This window comes from Chinchilla lanigera, unplaced genomic scaffold (genome assembly GCF_000276665.1).
Source record: "Chinchilla lanigera isolate Chin_1 unplaced genomic scaffold, ChiLan1.0 scaffold00015, whole genome shotgun sequence".
Lineage (NCBI taxonomy): Eukaryota > Metazoa > Chordata > Mammalia > Rodentia > Chinchillidae > Chinchilla > Chinchilla lanigera.
The window spans coordinates 25982593-25999536 of record NW_004955416.1 but is presented as its reverse complement, the minus strand read 5'-3'; the positions used below and the strand labels follow the sequence as shown (position 1 = coordinate 25999536).

The 16944-nt window shown below is 44.9% G+C and overlaps 1 protein-coding gene across 3 annotated transcripts in view; it reads left to right on the top strand.

Annotated features, from left to right (window-relative positions):
- Fam169b (family with sequence similarity 169, member B) overlaps positions 1 to 16944 on the top strand; it is a 174755-nt gene that overhangs the window by 61810 nt on the left and 96001 nt on the right. For 2 of the 3 annotated variants that reach the window (XM_013512513.1, XM_005381613.1), the window contains exons 6-7: positions 3297 to 3479; positions 7220 to 7352. In XM_013512513.1, coding sequence (XP_013367967.1) covers positions 3297 to 3479; positions 7220 to 7352 — 316 coding nt within the window. Of the gene's footprint in view, positions 1 to 3296; positions 3480 to 7219; positions 7353 to 13625; positions 14980 to 16944 lie in introns of those variants that run through there. The other variant, XM_005381614.2, reaches the window with a different exon arrangement.

Here is a 16944-nt window from a genome sequence, read left to right as displayed (position 1 = left end):
AGTGTATTCAGTTTTGTTAAGAAACTGCTGTGCAGTTTTGTAAAGTGGCTGTACCATTTTGTGTTTCCATGAACAATGCATAGAATTCCTGTTGGTATATTGAAAGGAACAGTTAATGCTTAAATTTTTTTGTGACCAAATTTGCATACCTATATCTGGTAATATGAACAAGTAATTTGAAGACAACAATATGCAATATAACAACCATTGGTGAATTCCTAACATCTTGTTTAGTGAAGCTCTGTATCCTTTCTAAGGTTTTTTTTAAAATTATTTTTTATTGTCTTTAATGGTTTGATCAATCTTGCATTCTTACATCTGGTAGTCTGAGCAACTTCGTTGAAGATAATAATATATAATATAACAACCGCTGTTAATTCCTATCATTTCGTTTTGAAACCCTGTATCATTTCTATTGTTTTTTGTTGTTTTATTTTTGTCTATGTTATTGTTATTTTGTTATTGTTTTCTTAATTCTCTTTAAAATAAAAATAAAAAAATAAAGAACTCCTGTTGCTGTATATCTTTCACAGCTTTTGCTATCCATGCTTTGAATTTTGACTATTGTAATAAATGTGTAGTTGTCTCTATTTTAAATCTCAGTTGCCTAGCGATCATTTTATAAGCTTATTTGTCATCTTTATATCTTCTTTGGTGAGGCATCTGTTCATATATTTTGTCCATTTTATGATCAGATTCTTAGTTTTCTGATTAAGTTTTAAGAATTGTTTATATATTTTGAGTAACAGTGTTTAAAAAATTTTAATCAGACATGTCTTTTGCAGATATTTTCTGCTTGTCTGTAGTTGATTTTCTCATTCTTTGGATAGTGTCTTTCACAGAGCAGAAAGTTTATATTTTAATGAATTCCAATTTAACAATTTTTTCTTTTATGGATCATGCCTTTCACGTTGTCTTTAAAAAGTTATTGCCATAGTCAAGGTCATTTAGATTTTCTCCTATATTATCTTCTGGGAGTTATATGGTTTACATTTACATTTAAGTCTATGTATGACTTGTTTCATGATAATTATTGTGAAGAGTGTAGAGTCTATCTCCAGATTCATTATTTTATGTGTGAATGTCCAATTATTTCAGCACCATTTATGGAAAAGATCATCCTTTCCCACTGAATTGGCTTGGCACCTTTGTTGAAAACCTAAGTGTAGGTTTATTTCTAGACTCTCAATTCTTTTCCCTTGGTCTATACGTCCATCTAGGTGTCAGTATCACACTTGATACTCAGTTTGATGCTTGGCAAAGTCTTGAAATTGAGTAGCATAAGACATCCAACTGTGCTCTTCATTTTCCAAACTATTTAGATTATTTCAGAAACTATATTTCATATAAATTTTAGTCTCAGCTTATACATTTCAACCAAAACTCCTGTGGGGGTTTTGATAGAGCTGGCATTGAACTTACACATCAGCTTGTGAAGAATTGTCAACAGTTTTGAGTTATCTCACCACTGAACATGGAATTTCTCTGCATTTACGTAGAGCTTTAATTTCTTTCAAATACTTTATATTTTTCAACGTTCAAGGCTTGCACTTCTTTTGTTAAACATATTCCTGAATATATACTTCTTTTTCATGCTATATTGAATGGATTGCATCTTAATTTAAACCTAAACATTCTTAATTTTGGAGGACTTCACATTAGGGGAACACTCTTCTCGTCTTCTACAAATTGGTTACAGAAATTTCAATCAAGTTGATACTATCAAGTACGTTGAGGGTGAAATCCCCGATATGTTACAGTTACTACCTCAAGTGAATTGAGTTTCCTTGTTGGACATATATTGTTTATTTACTCATTTTTAACATAAGACAATAACTGTTTATTTAACTAATAAATGTTTTGGTTGGCACATAGGTTGGACTTAGTAGGATGGTTTCCTAATATTGCCTGTGTGTCGACAGTGACCCAACTGTCAGGACCTATTGCTTAGGACAGGATATGGGTTAGCTGGTACTGCAAGGCTGCCCAAACCATGTTTCTTTCATGGTATCAGACTGGTCTGGACTTGCTTCTGTGGTGGTTGGTAGGTACCTCAGAGAAAACAGAGGCACACTGGACCCATAAAGTCCGGGCTCAGAATTGCTGAGCTGTTACTCTGCCTCATTCTGTGACTGAGAGTGAATCAGAAGTCAACCTAGATTGAAGGGGAATGGAGGGGAGGTAGACTCCATTTCTTGATGGGATGAGGTTACAGATCACATATAGTAGGGTGTGGGTATAGGAAGGGAAATCACTTTGGGTATTTATGCAAACAGTTCACCACAGTAGTGTATATCTTTTGCAATAAAATTAGACTTTTTTTTTTTTTTAATTTGGGAATTACCCTCTTTCTGAATGTTGGCAGGGACCATTTCTGGGTCTGGAATTGCTTTTCCGGTTGGGGTGAAGACAGGTGACTGGCATCAAGCTCAATTTCTCACTTGGGCAATGGCCGCCATGCTAGTGTTGGTTCTGGTTGCAATAAAGTTAAATTCAAGATGGGAAATGGGGAGGGGGACAGCTGCAGCTTCTCTTGTGCTGCAGCAGGGTTATCACTGTTTCATGGGCAGCAGGGCCTGGGGCTGTGAATTTTTGTAGTAGATGTTTTTTGCCCTAATTGGGCACTGTGTGCCCACGCTGGAGTTACTGAAACAAGTCCATATCTTGGGGATGGGATAGGTTGGTCTCCAAGCCCATCTTCCTTCAGGATTCACTCTTGCAGGGAGAATTTTGATGCTTCCAAGAAAATCTTAGTTGGCTCCAAAAATCTCAGTGAAAGATGACATCTTGAGGTTGAGTACATGGGCTACATTGCCCTACTGCATCTCCTAGGTTTACTTGTCTTTCCAGTGGAATGATCCAGTGGTCCAGTGGCTGCCCTTGTAGCAATTAATAACATGAGTCTTACAAGAAAACAGATTAACCAGCCATGATGGAGCATGCCTGTAATCCCAGCACTCAGGAGGCTGGGGCAGGAGGATTGTTGCGAGTTTGAGGCCAGACTGGACTCTAAAGCGAGTTCAAGACCAACCTGAACTGCATAGTGAGACCCTGTCTCCAAAAAACAAAAACAAAAACAAAAAAAAAGAGAGAAAAGAAAAAAGAAAACAGATTAGTCAACTAGAGAAATGGTAGCTTGGAATGATCTGTTATTTTAGCATCAGTTGTTTGCCTTGTGAAGCTAACTCTGCTTCCAGGTGGGCCCAATGACCCTGGCTATGCAGGGACCCCCCCACAGGGTCCTGGTGGGTCAGCATCCAACGCAAGAGACAGTGTGTGTCTTGCTTTCCCTTCAGGCAGTCTGTGTGACAGCGGCACTGGTGCATGCTATCTGTTGCCAGTCTTTGATACTGTGTTTGTCAGGAGGACACATCGTCGCCAAGGCCTTGGCATAGCCATGCTGAGGGACTTCTGTGAGACCTTCCAAGAAGAGGAGGCCCTGGGGGTCAGTCATCCGATTTCTCCTGCCATGTTCCGAGGTAACCCCACCTGACGCCATGTGTGAGCATTGGAGTGATGTGGTGAAGAGCACCTGTGTTTTCCAGGCGATTCTGGGGTGGGAGATTCCCGGGAGTCCCTCTGAGCAGATGCAGCCCTCAGCTTTTCTTCCCTTCTAAGGAGCCTGTATGGCTTCAGCACAGATACCTCATGTTGGATCTCAGGAAATGAACCTTTCCCAACGTGAGACATAACTGGAGTTGAAAATGTAGGTGGTTCCCCAACTCATGATGGCATCTGATTTTTCGACTTTATGAAGGTGTAAAACAGTGCATACTCGGTAGAAGCTGACATGTAGTCTCATTCGATCTCTGGAGGTGTCAGGCACAGGCTGTGATCCACAGGTTCCAGGCTACCACTTCATCATCAGGGCAAACACCCGCAACCCTCCTGTAGACTATGTTGCCAGATTCTTTTTTTGATACAGATGTTCAGTAACTGCATGAGTCATTCCACATTTGTAAACTAGGTTTTGTGTTAGATGACTTTGCCCAACTGCAGGATAAGTGTTTGTAGCATATTTAAGGTAAGTTAGGTGTTATGGTTTGTGTCTGGGTGTCTCCCCAAAGCCTCATGCAGTCATGGGGCGGGCTTCTAGAGTTTATGATTGATTCGTGGTCCAGTGCTGGGATTATGGGTGTGAGTGCTACACCCACCCTGGGGCGGGTAGTTTGCATACAGTGCAAGGGGCGGAAAGGGGTGCTTGCCACAGCTCCTCCCTTTTGCTCTTGCTGCTTTTGCTGTCTTCTGCTGCCATGAACTGTTGCCCTCTGCCTTGTGCGGTCCTGCCTTGGAGCCAGCCAAGTATGGACTGAAACATCCACCAACTGTGGGCTAAATAAACCTTTCCTTCCTTAATACTGGGCGTCAGGTATTTTGTCTCAGCAATGAGAGAAAAGTAAGTAGGACACTAGGCGCAGCAGGTGGAGGTGTATTACATGCATCGTCAAGTTACGAATTTACAGTGGGTTTATTGGGATGTGACCTCATTATGAGCTGAGGAGTATCTGTAACCAGAAACACGGCAACAACCTCAGACGGAAGCAGATTCCAGAGAACTGCCTCTGGGACCCTCCCGGTGACTTCACTTTTCATTTGAAGCTTATAGTCCATCCCTTTGTCCTTTGCAAGAGAAGCTGCAGGAGAGCCCAGGAGCTGGTGGGAAGGCAAGAGACATCCAGCACCTCTGATGTTTTCGCTCTCCCTCCTCTGTGATCGCGCTGCTGGGTCCCTTTCTAAGTTCTTCACATTCTTTGTATGTATCTGCCAGAGCAAGATCAAAAGCTCAACTGCTAAATGTAACACTCCAAGTCAGTAAGGATGGGGGAGGCCGGAGAGCACCTTTCTAGGCCCGCCGCCTCCCATGAAGCACACTTACCCCACTCCGGGTCCTGCCTCCCTTCTTTTTATACAGATGTTTTTGAATCTTTACTCTTTGGTTTGTAGGGTCCTTCTGGTACGAAGAGAACAATGGGTAGGAGGGGAAAGAGGAACAGCCAGGAAACTGATGTTGCTCTGAAGTCTGGAAGTAAAGCAGGTGAAAGACACACTTTCCCTCAAGTGGGTTCAGTTGTTTCTTTGTATTTTTCAAACCCTCAGGCTATTATTAAACTCAAGAGAGCCTTGGGTTTCTGCAGCGTGTGCTCCAGGCTTCCTGTGCTGGGAGCTCGCTGTCAGATGCCGGGGAGGCCTGGCGCCCAGGCAGCAGGTTGTCTGCCTACACCCACACCCCGCCAGTCTCTCTCATTCTCCTGTCAGTTCTGGGACCTCTGCTGGAGCCAGCTGACCTCCCACTTTGAGCTACCTCAGGGGCTCAGCGGTCTTGAAAGGGAGCCTAAGCCCCTGTGCTCCAGGGGACGGCTGCCCTTCCTCTGTCTCTGTCAGCATCTAAAGGTGCTCATCCTGAATCACAGGGAGGAGCCCACCCCTCCCTGGCAGAATTTTATTTGGTACAGTCTCGCCCTTCTTCTGTGCTATTCCCTGTGCTTTCAGCCCTTTTTCCAGCTGCATCTCCCTGTGGGGAACAAGGGCTCTGGGCCAAGGGGATGTGCCCTCCTGGGGTACTGCTCCTTCAGAACCAACTCAGGTGGCGGAACCCCAGATTCCTACTCCTGACTGCCTGGGGGCTGCCTGGACTTCATCCCTCTCTCTGAACATCCTTAGAGCCCTGGGGCAGCTGTTGGCGGGCTGTGGATGAAGTGTGGGCCAGTGCCCACATTTGTGTTCAAGGGGCCCCTGAGGAGGGGGAGGTGGCAGGGCGGGGGAGAAGGGGCAGGGGACTGCTGGGGGCCCAGCTCTCCTGGTATTGCCACATTCTGATGTAGAACTCCAGGAGTCTGAGAATTCTAAGTTAGAAACTGGCTTTCTCTGTCATTAAGAAGTTGTATTTGCCAAGCTAGGGCGTGTTATACCTAGCACTTTGCTAGTACTTGACTCCTTTTCAGATAGTTAGCATTGCATTCTGTAGGTTTCTGCCTGTGCTCTTTTCCTACAGCCTACAAAGATTAGGAGAGGGCTTGATGAGGTCCCCACAGACATCTGCATGGCCGGAGCAGCTCCCCATTTGCCTGGAGTTGGACACTGGCATCCAAAACTGCTCCTTCTGTGAACATGGGTGTAGATGTCTTTGAACCTCAAGGAGCTGCAGAGGAGGAGCTGGGAGCTTCCATGAGAGAGAAGAGCAGGGGGAGCTCAGGATGGAGGAGGTGCTGGGGACTGAATTGTGTCCCTCCAGTTCATGTGTTAAGGCCTTCAACACGACTGCAGGTGAAAATACAAGGCCTTTGGGAAGGTCTTTAATGTTCAATGAGATTATAAATATGGGCCCTTACTTTAGTATGAGTGGTGTCCTTAGAGAGAGAGAGAAAAGAAGAAGAAGAAGAAGTAGAAGAAGAAGAAGGAGAAGCAGAATAAGGAGAAGGAGAAGGAGAAGGAGAAGGAGAAGCAAGCAAAGAGAGAAGGGAGAGAGGAGTCATATATATATATACAGAAATGGCCATGAGAGGACACAGGGAGAAGATGGTGCTTTGCAAGCCAAAGGAGAGGTCTCAGAAGAAATCAAACCTGTGACAACTAGGTCTTGACTCTTTAGAGATTTCAAAGTGTGAGAAATAAATTTCTGTTGTTTAAACCGCCTGGTCTGTGGTACAGTCAACTTTCCATATCTGTGGATTCCGAAGTCATGGATTCAACCAAGCATGGATTGAAAACATTTGGGAAAAAAGTCTTTACTGAACATATACAGACCCTTGCCATTATTCCCTACATGATGAAGTGTCACAATATTTATAGAGCATTTCCATCATATTAAGCAGCTATAATTCATCTAGAGTTGATGTAAATATGTAGGAGGATGTTCCTAGTTATATGCAAACACTATGCCGTTATATTGAATGTGGCATGCTCAGATCTGAGTACCATCGGGGGGTTGTGGGACCATCCTTGTTGGATATCAAAGGCTGATTGTGTCTCATTATAATAGCGCTAAAAATGGGCACAGGATGGGTGGAGTTAGGACCCTGCGGAGTAGGTCAGGCTGCTGTGTGCAGGGGAGGCTACAAGAAAGTGCTGAGTGCTGCAGACATCAGCACAGATGCTGGCGGTGGGGATGGTGCTGCAGGAGGAACTGGACGAGGGCCACGTTTGAGACAGGAGAGAGCTGGCCAAGTGAACCGGGGCTAGGCAGGGGTCTTCCTGACTCATGCGTGTGTTCTCCCCTCAGTCTGTAGGCAATTCCTGTTGGCCTATCCAGAGGAGCGGGGGCGCCTGTGGGAGGTGGAGCCCCCAGGGGCCTGGGATCAGCGCATCAACATCTGGCTCCAGGTTCAGCTTCAAGAGGCAGGACTTCCAGACCGGTGAGTGGGACTGAAAACAGCGCCCTATGGTCTAGTTATTCCAAATGTCAGTATCTGGTACAGATTAACTTCCAGGCATTGGATCAGACCCATGTGGATGACGTGTCCCTTGAGGTTATGCCAAGAGCAAGGGAGGGGCTGAAGCCTGGCTGGTGGCATCTTTTTCTACCTTGCCTTCATGACCTTCCTCTTGGTCTTGCTCAAAAAGATCTCCACCTCTTTAGTAATGAAAATCCCTCCAAGACTAAGGGGTTCCCCTTTTACAGTTAGAATAGACCCTTCTAACATTTAAGATCAACGCCCTGTGTTTGGTTGAAGACCCGTTAGTTGCAAGCCGTATTTTGAACAGGTAATGTATGTACACGGTTGAAAATTCAAGACACCCAAGGTTTGCTGTGACAAGCAAGGGTCCCATCCTGTCTGCTTTGGAGGAAAACACCCATGTAAAAGCAGCCTCACACAGACAATGTTCACTTGTCCATTTTCTCCTTTTTAATGGTAGTATAGTATGGTGCCCTATAGCGGTGTTGTTATTTATGTCCCTGTTGATGGTCAGGCACACCACCTTTGGTTCTGGGTTCTTCCAGACAGAGCCCTGGTGACTTTGTCAGACAGACTTTGAATGAGGGGTTTCTAAGGGAGGAGCACAGGGCCTCAGTGTTGGGTCCCAAGGGAAGGCAGGACTTGAGATGTTCTTTAAATAGCCAGAGGGGAAAACAGACCCACTAATCTCTATATTTCCAAGTTGCTTTGGACAGTGTTATTTGCTCTCTTCCAAGTGCGGAAGGGCCCCACACAGCAGGCCTCCCTGGGTTCCCGGGCTCCAGTGAGGGGCTGGGGGCAGAGCAGGAGCCATGAGGCCTCTAGGCTGCCCTTGTGGCCACGAGACCAGGAAGTTCTAAGAGTTTAAACTGACTGCCCCAAATTAAAGAGTGGCTCTTTTTCTTTCCTGGAAGCCGAGTGCCCATCAGTGTCGATCTTGGACATTTCTGCGGCTGCAGGTGGCTCATTAGGGGGCTGATGGACCAAGGTGGGTGACTGATTTACTTTAGGTGGTGACAGGCAAGAGCACCTTGGAGTTTATTGATGATAATAGTGATAGGTTTTGCTTTTGTGGCACCTTTCAGCTGGAAGGCTTCCTGGGTCTTTACAGATACTAATCAGGTGACCAGGCACTGGGGAAGGAGGCCGTGGCAGGGCTGTGACTGTGATCCTAATGAGGTGGCTAAGTGACTTGCCCTGTGGCGCTGAGTTAGGAATGAAAGGAAGTCAGCCTGCCTCCCTGGGCGCTGAGCTGACCAGTGGTGTGAGTTTACTGCTGAACTTCACAAATGAGGCTGCGGCCTTTGTTGTGGACGCCGCAGTTTCTTGGCTGGGAAAGGAAAAAGAAAACAGGTTGCATATCGAAATATGGAGACCGCAGGGGCTGGAGGGGTAAGCAGGAAGGAGGATGGTTTTGCCTAATTGGGGAGATGGCTTCCTCCTGGAGAATTCCTCTGGGGGTTAGTTCAAGAGCTGGGAATGAGTGTGGTCTGGTCAGAGGAAGCTGAGCCCGGGATCAGGTGCCAAACCTGTCACTTTAATTCACTCTGAGATTCACCAACTCCAACTTTCAAACAAATGAGAGGACTTCCAGGGAGACTGTTCCACAGCAAGCTTGAGCCCCTTGAAGGAAGGAAGATCATTAAAGTTAGATCAGTAAAACTTCGGAATTAAAAAAAGTACTGCAAGTCAGTGTGTTTTCCCTCCTTGTATAAATCAGGGCTTGTTCCCATTTTCACCCACACCTCCTGGCTCCCCCAGGGTCTGCAGGCAGGGTTTGAATTCTCTCAGGAGGGTTTCAGAGAATCAGCTTCATCCTGTAGCCACCCTGTCAGTCAGCGCTGACATTCGGGTTTTCCCCAGCTGGTGGGAGGAGGCTGCACATGCAGTCACAGATGCTCTGCACTTTCTCAGTTCCTAATCTGTCTTTCTCTTCATGGAAATCAACGAGTTCAGCAGAGGAGAGTTTCCCACAGGTCACCCAGTAATGCACATTCCAGGATCATCTTTTCCCTGGACATCTCCCTGAGCTACTTCATTTTTGCCTTTAATTAGTTGGTGCGTCTTAGAGTTCCTTTCTGGACTTGTTTTTCAAGTTCTATCTCTTGTCCTTTTTCTGGCTGTTATTTTGGATGCTTCTTACGATTTCATGTGCTTTCGAAACAGAGCGTTAAGCAAAAAGCTTAGTGGAGCCGATCGCTTCTGATTCTAAGTAAGGCATGAACATTTTACAACATTTCAAAGGGAAATTCACTTGGTTTCCATGCAAGTGTTTTAAAAAACCTATTTTGAAGCAGCCTCCAGTGTGGACCAGGTCTTTTAAAGCCTGTGCAGTTCTGGCTGTTGATAACATCTGTGGCTTATAATGGCTCTGAAAATATTTACAGATTTTTCAGACCTTTTGAGAGAAAGAGTTTGTGGGAAATTTCTTTCTTCCTGCACTCGGTTACACACGAAGCCTTTGAAACTTGACCAATGGGATCATAACTCCATCTGACGTGATTTCCCGGTCAGCCTGTACATGCCTAAGTTTCTTTACTGGAGGGGGTGAAATTGAATATGTCAGCGACAAAATGTTCTTTTGCAAACATGTTGCTGGAGATAAGAAGTAATTGTGTAGTGCTTTAAAATTTATTTTTTCCTTCTACAGGTTCGTCATTTTGCTTTTTGTTTCTCCAGGTGAATTTTTCACAGATTTAGTTGTCATCCATGGGGAAATACTTTTCTCCCATTTATGCTTAATTTTTTAAACTGGGGTGCTTGTGCAAAAAAAGAGAAGTGCGCAATTTGAGACGAGAAGGTGGGCTCACTTTTCATAAAGTGTGATGCCTAGCAAGCTGAAGTTCTAAACTTTGCTTGTTCTGGTGAGTAGTCATACATTATGCAATGCAGCAGTAATAGCGACTTTATGATGGTGCTTTACGCTGCGAAGAGCACACAGCAAAATCATCACACTGTTTTTAACCTGACACACCTCTTTGGCAAGTTGTGTAGCTCCCTCTAGTGTCCATTGTCTGTACTACACTCCTTGACTGGCGGGGTTGATTCTCAGATACTTATGCTTGCAAGTTAGTGCATGCATTTAAAACAGTTTTATTGAACCTTAGCAAAAAATGCAAATCAACCTTTGACATCTGTTAACATTCTCTAGTTCATAACATGTAAAAGATCAGAAAAGGAGGAAAATTGAGAATGGATTACCTATTTCACTGTCCATTGATTTATTCACATATCCCTTCATTAATCTCACTGGATAACTGTTAATAGAGTATTGAAATATATCAGACACTTTCCTAGCTGTTATGGATATAGTAGTAAATAAGGTTGACCAAGCCACTGAACTCATCTATAAGCTAATAAGTACAGTGTCAGCTATTACTGTATTACATAAAACCTCTGTATCAGAGAGAACTAAAGTATTCTGGCATTTTTTAAGTTCTTAGAATTAAGTTTTGCTAAACCAAATATTTTTTATTTAGACAGTTCTGTAAATAAACTTAAAAATTTTCTAGTATTGGTAACAATGAAATGCTACATTTATCCTTTAGTTTAAAAATGTGTTAGAGATGTATTTTCAGCTCAGAAGCAAAACTATATTTTTCCCCCTAGGGATCTGAATCCCCTCCTTCCCCAGCTCCAAAGGGTTTGGAGAATGGGCTGGGGAAGCACACAGTAGGACAAGAAAGTCACTCTTTTCCAGTTAGTAAATTTACACATTTACATTTATGTGTTAGTCAGCTGGGAGAGGTTTAATTTAGCTCATGGTTTCAGGGGATTCAGTACATGGCCAGCAGGTTCCAAAGCAGGAACATTATGGTGGAAAGGCATGATCAAGGAAAACTGCTTATTTCTTGGTGCCCAGGAAGTAGGGAAGGGAGCAGCACTGGGGAGGACGTGTTGATGGACCAGGTGGAGTACACAGTACCCAAGGTCATGACTCCATGACCCAACAAAAGCCACCCGGAAGTGTGGTCCACCAATACCCGGGGTGGCTTCCAAATAAACCAAGGTGACACAATCAAACTTAACTGTCACATGTGGTGATATGGACTCTCAGGAAGGAGCAGAGTAGGGCCTGGGAATAGAACCAGAAACCCACGTTCATTCAATGATAGGGTTTGTGGAAAAACAGATCCAAATTCTATCTTGTAAATGCTTGGGCAGAATTGCCATTTCGTGTTTTCTAGCATCTGTTGCTGTCCTCTGGAGGACAGTGTAGCAAGGCTTCAAGTGAAGCTCAGGAGGCTGGAATGGGGCTGGGATTTAGCTCAATGGTACAGCACCTGCCTGGAAAGTGTAAGGTACTGAGTTTGATTCCTGGTAACCCCCAAAAAAAGGAAAAAAAAAAAAAAAGAAGATGGAATAGGGCTAGGGTCATCTATCAGTTTTCAATCAATTAAGAAGGGCCCCCAATACATTACTGATCTTTCCACAGCCCAACCCCTTGGAACCACCCCCATTTACATATCTCAATCCATTGCTTTGGAAGGGCAGCGCGTGTGGGACATTCCAGACATACACAACTCACTAATGGAAAAGGCCATGAGGTAGAGTGGAGATGTGTCATCCATGAGCTTCCTGTTTCCTTAGTCATCATGTCCTTGTTCCATGAAGCCAAGATGTGAACCTGCAAGGTACCTCCCTAGACAACACTCCTACAGGCTTCTCTCTGGAAGAGGGCTGGGTTGGTTTACGCTTAGAATCTCCATGCCATGGGGGAGAAGGGGCGGGAAGAGACTTTTGTAATTAGACTTTTCATGGTCCTCTCTTTAGCCAGAAAACTAATAAAGCCAAAAAGAAACAGAGAACACATGCGAATCAGCTGTAGTCTTGCATCATTAAGGAAATACTGAAAAATTTGAATTTCAAATTCTTCTATGGACCAGCATCTTTCGGGCAGAACAAAAAGAAGGCGAATTCCTCTCTGCCTCTCAAGCCCAGGTTGCTAGAAAGTGGAATATGGCAATAGGTTTTAGCATGATCCAGAGCGATGGGAGAGTGAAGCTGTGGGGGAAGGATAGTTACTGGATATTTTTTAGGGGCTTGTGTGTTTAACATTTTATAAGACTTCAGGTTTCCTAAAGCCGAGCCAGACCTTGCCTGCACAGCCCAACTGCAGTAACATCTATTCTCTGTACAACAAAGTCTTTGCTCTCAAATCCCTACAGAATAACTAGTTTCCTTAAACTCTAAAACATAACAATTGGACATGGTGGAATGACACACCCTCACTCTATGTCATGGCCTTCTCCATGAATAAGCTTCCTAAGCAAGAGATTGAGATTTGTAAATGAGGGTGGGCCGGCGGAGGAATACTATTCATTTGGTAAATAGCTTGACCTAAGATAGAGATTTAATATTGAAACCATAAAATATCCAAGTAAGGACTGCATCGTCTTAGAAGGCTGCATCGTGTCTGACATTAGTTCTACCCAGCTGACGGAAAGGACCTTCCATTCTCTTTGGTTTGCAACAGAAAAATGGGCTACCCCTTCACCAGATCACTGAACTGATCCTTGACTTTTAAACCCTGAAGGCTCTTAGAAGAAGCAACGAGTAACAAGGCGTTTGTACCGCCTATAGGTGTGTGTGGGGAGGTCTGCACACTCAAACATAGAGCCTCAACTTTTAAAGTATAGTCATCCCTGAGTGTCCATAGGCAATTGGTTCCAGGGCCCCCATGGACCAAAATCCTCAGATGCTCGAGTCCTTTATATCAAACGGCATAGTATCTGCCTATAACCTGCGGACATCCTCCTGTATAATTTAACACATTGCCGGATCCCACATAATGTCTCATACGCTGTAAATGCCATGCACATAAGTGCTATGTGTACTGCTTAGGGAATGAGGACAGGAAGCAAAGTCTGTCCCTGTTCAGTACAGATGCCCTGTTTAAGGGGCAAATTTTCATTTCATGGTTAGTTGAATCTGTTGATGCAGAATCGCAGGATAGGGAGGACAGGCTAGATGGCTTCCTTCACCTGCCTTTCTCAGCTCTCTCTGCACTGGGCTGTCCTGTGGCCCTGTTCAGAAAATACACACTCTTAGGTACAAAACATGGTCCCCTGCTGCCAGCTGGGGTGCTTGAACTTGCTGTGTCATCTTAAGTCTCAGCTCAAAGTGCGAGGACCATCCGGGCCCTTCAGCTAAACGTCCAGTCCCGATCGTCCGTGATGACGTCAGTACCATGTTTACTTGGAACTCCTGTGGATTCGCTTCTAATTTCAGGGCCAGAGCCTTGGAGGAGAAGTAGAAAATAAAAAGAGTGATCAAGATCATAGAGTGAAAGACGAGGGAGCTGAGCTGCCTGTGAGACCCCATTGACCTGAGCCATCTGGAAGGAAAAGAAGCCAAGAGGATGACGGTGCTCACCGTGCTGGTCATGGAGCTCTGGCGAAGGCTTCTGCTCCAAACCCCCAGCTCCGGACTCCTCCAGGGCTTATGTGGCATTGAGCTTTGGGTGCTTGAGGAGACAAAGGCCGCAGACCCTGCTGATTTCTGGCTTCCCTCTGGTGTGAGCTCCAGGACTAGGCCAGCTGGGAACTCCCAGTTTAAGCAGGGAACTCTCTACAGGGACAGGGAAGTATCCTCTCAGTTCTGCAAGCCAATTGTGGGCAGTTCTGGAAGGTTCCAGCTCATTCTTCAAACCCAATATGATTTCTGCTCGCCAGGATAAATTTGTGAAGCTGCACCAGGACCATGGGAGTTTCCCTGAAAAACTCTCTTCCTTAGTACAAGTGACCTCAGAGAGGGCCCTTACCATCCTGACCTACGCTGTAGAAATCCTTTTCACCTTCAGTCCTGATGTGACCATGAGATCATGGATACCGGACATTTCCAGGGAGACAAGCTCCTTTTCTGGGGACGCTTTGGCCACTTCAGAGCTTCCTGAGGGTAGGGAATGGTGCGCACCATAAGCCTTGTGCTCCTATGGAGCCAGGGAACAGGACTCAGGGTGGATTTTGGGTAGACTTCTGCTCTCACCTGCTTTAGATGGGAACCAGAGGGTGGGAATTTAGACTATGGGCATTTCTACCCTATGGAAAGACTTGTGGTAGTAAAAGTAACTAAAAGTCACAGCCTGAGCCAGTGTGGCCTTGGCTTCCCCCATCTCACACATCTCAGGGCTTGTGCAGAGGACCTCTGCTTGGCTGTGTTGGGGGGCAAAGTCTGGCCAGGATATGCCCTCAGGCCAGGTGCACACAGCTCCTCACAAGCCAGGCTTGTCATGGGGCTTGGAGCTGCTCCCAGGGGGATGGGCACTGTTTTCTTTCTGTTAGACCTGGATGCAGATGTGCAGTAGGATTTTCCCCAGAGGAAGCTGCCCAACCCTCCTGAGACTGACAGCCCAAATTTCAGCCCCTACTTCTTGTTGCGTGCAAATTGGACCATATCACTGAGCATAGTCCAAATCCCTCCATGGCTGGTGGGACCTTCAAGAACCCAGGGGGAGTCTCTGTGGGTCCTGCAGGCTCTGTTCCTTGCCCTCTGTATCTTGGTTGCCTGGGATTGAGGATCTCTGCTCTATTCTTTTTTTTGTTTTTGTTTTTGTTTTTGTTTTTGTTTTTCTCGGGTACCGGGAACCGAGCTCACGACCTTGCACTTGCCAGGCAGGCGCTTTTGCCGCTGAGCTAAATCCACAGCCCCTCTGCTCTGTTCTTTCAGGGCCTGTGTATGTCACCACACCACTCACTGCCTTGAGCATATTCTCTTTCTTACACACACACACACACACACACACACACACACAGACACCCTCAGGTAGGCTTATTCCTACCTGTAAATCTGGTCTCAGCTCAGATATCCCTCCTGACCACCTCCTCCTTTCCTCCCCTCATGGCAGAACCACAATTACACACCACTGTGGCTCCATGAGCCCCCGTTGGGGTCAGTTTGGGTCTGCCTGATTTCCGTGTGTCCCCAAAGTTAGTGTGTCACAAAGTGGCAAAGCTGCTGGATACAGCTCAGTACAACAGGGCTCAATCTCTTTAGGGATGTGTTAAAGCCCTCCTGAAGCTCCAGGCTTTGAAGTGTCATGGAGACCAGCAGGAGTATCAAGTTCTAGGATGTACCTGTGGTTCCCAGGATGGTCAAGGACACACCTGGTGGGAGCTCTGTTGCCTATGAATTTATCCAAGCATCCAGCTGCTTATTAATCTATTCACACATCTATCTATCTAGCTCCCTTCCTTCTTTCCCTTCTGTCCTCTACTTACCCCGTCAACTATTTAACACCTATCTATCCTTATTACCACAGATTTATATCTCCATCCAACCATCATCCATCCATCCATCATCCATCCATCCATCCATCCATCCATCCATCCATCCATCCATTCTTCATCTGTTTTGCCCTCTTCCCTCCATTCTTTCCATTTATCTTCTTACACATCTGTCTGTCCATCTATCCTCCATACCTTCGTCTGCTCCCTTTCCTTTTCCTTCCCTCCCTCCTTCCTTCCCCCCTCCCTTCCCTCTCTCCCTCCTCCTTCTCTCCCTGATCATCTGTCTGTCCATCCATCCATCCATCCATCTTGTCATACAATGCTTTGTGTGCTTTCTTAGGGACAAGATCTGTTCTGGGCACTGGTGAGAAGTGGGGCATGATTTCTGGTCTGGAGAAACTCTTCTTCCTGAAGGGGATTCTGTGGAGTGTCCACTGGTGTTTTATCTCTCTTGCATCCATTACAAAGAGGGAAATGTCCAACTGAATAGAAGTAGGATTTAGAATTCCATGCAGGAATATTATCCACTCTTCTCTGCTTCTCTATGAAAAAGGTTCAGAGCATAGAAGTCTGTGTGTGATGCCAGACACACCCTTTCAGATGGGACACGTATGCTGTGAACAATGTGCTATTTGCAGTGAATGGTTGGTGCATCATATTTATATGAAAATGATCTGATAGAAATGTCTCAGGAGTTTGATCAAGTTTTTCTTCAATAAAAGAATTATCTCAGGGAAGAAAACTTGGTGTGTTGATGGTTTTATTTAAGGACGTATAAGCCAACAATAGAGTTAGAAGGGAATTCTCTGGAACTCAGAGCAGACCCCTGCCCAGCTAAGGTACACTGATGTCAACACTGAGGCTGGGTGTGTGGTCCCCGCTGTGCAGAGGAAGCAGAGAATGTCCACCATGCCTGTATTTGTGTGTGGTGTGTTGGTTTATGAAACTCATTTTGTTTATTTTTCCGTTTCTCCTTGTCCTTGCCTATTATTTTGAACAGTTCTATTGAGATGTAATTTACAAGCTATAAAATTCACCCACTTCAAGTAAATTTGGTGATTTTAATATGTTTACAGGAATATTTATTCAGATCCTTTATCTATTTCATAATTAAATTATCTTTTATTATTGAGCTGCAATAGTTTTTTATATATTCTAAATTCTCTTCTAAGTTATGTAATTTGCAAATATTTCTGCTCATCCTGTGGGCTGTCTTTTCACTTTCTTGGTGTTCCTTGAAGCACAAACATTTAAAAATTTTTGATACATTCAGGCTATTTTCTCTTTGGTTGCTTGAGCTTTTAGTATTGCAATAGTAATGT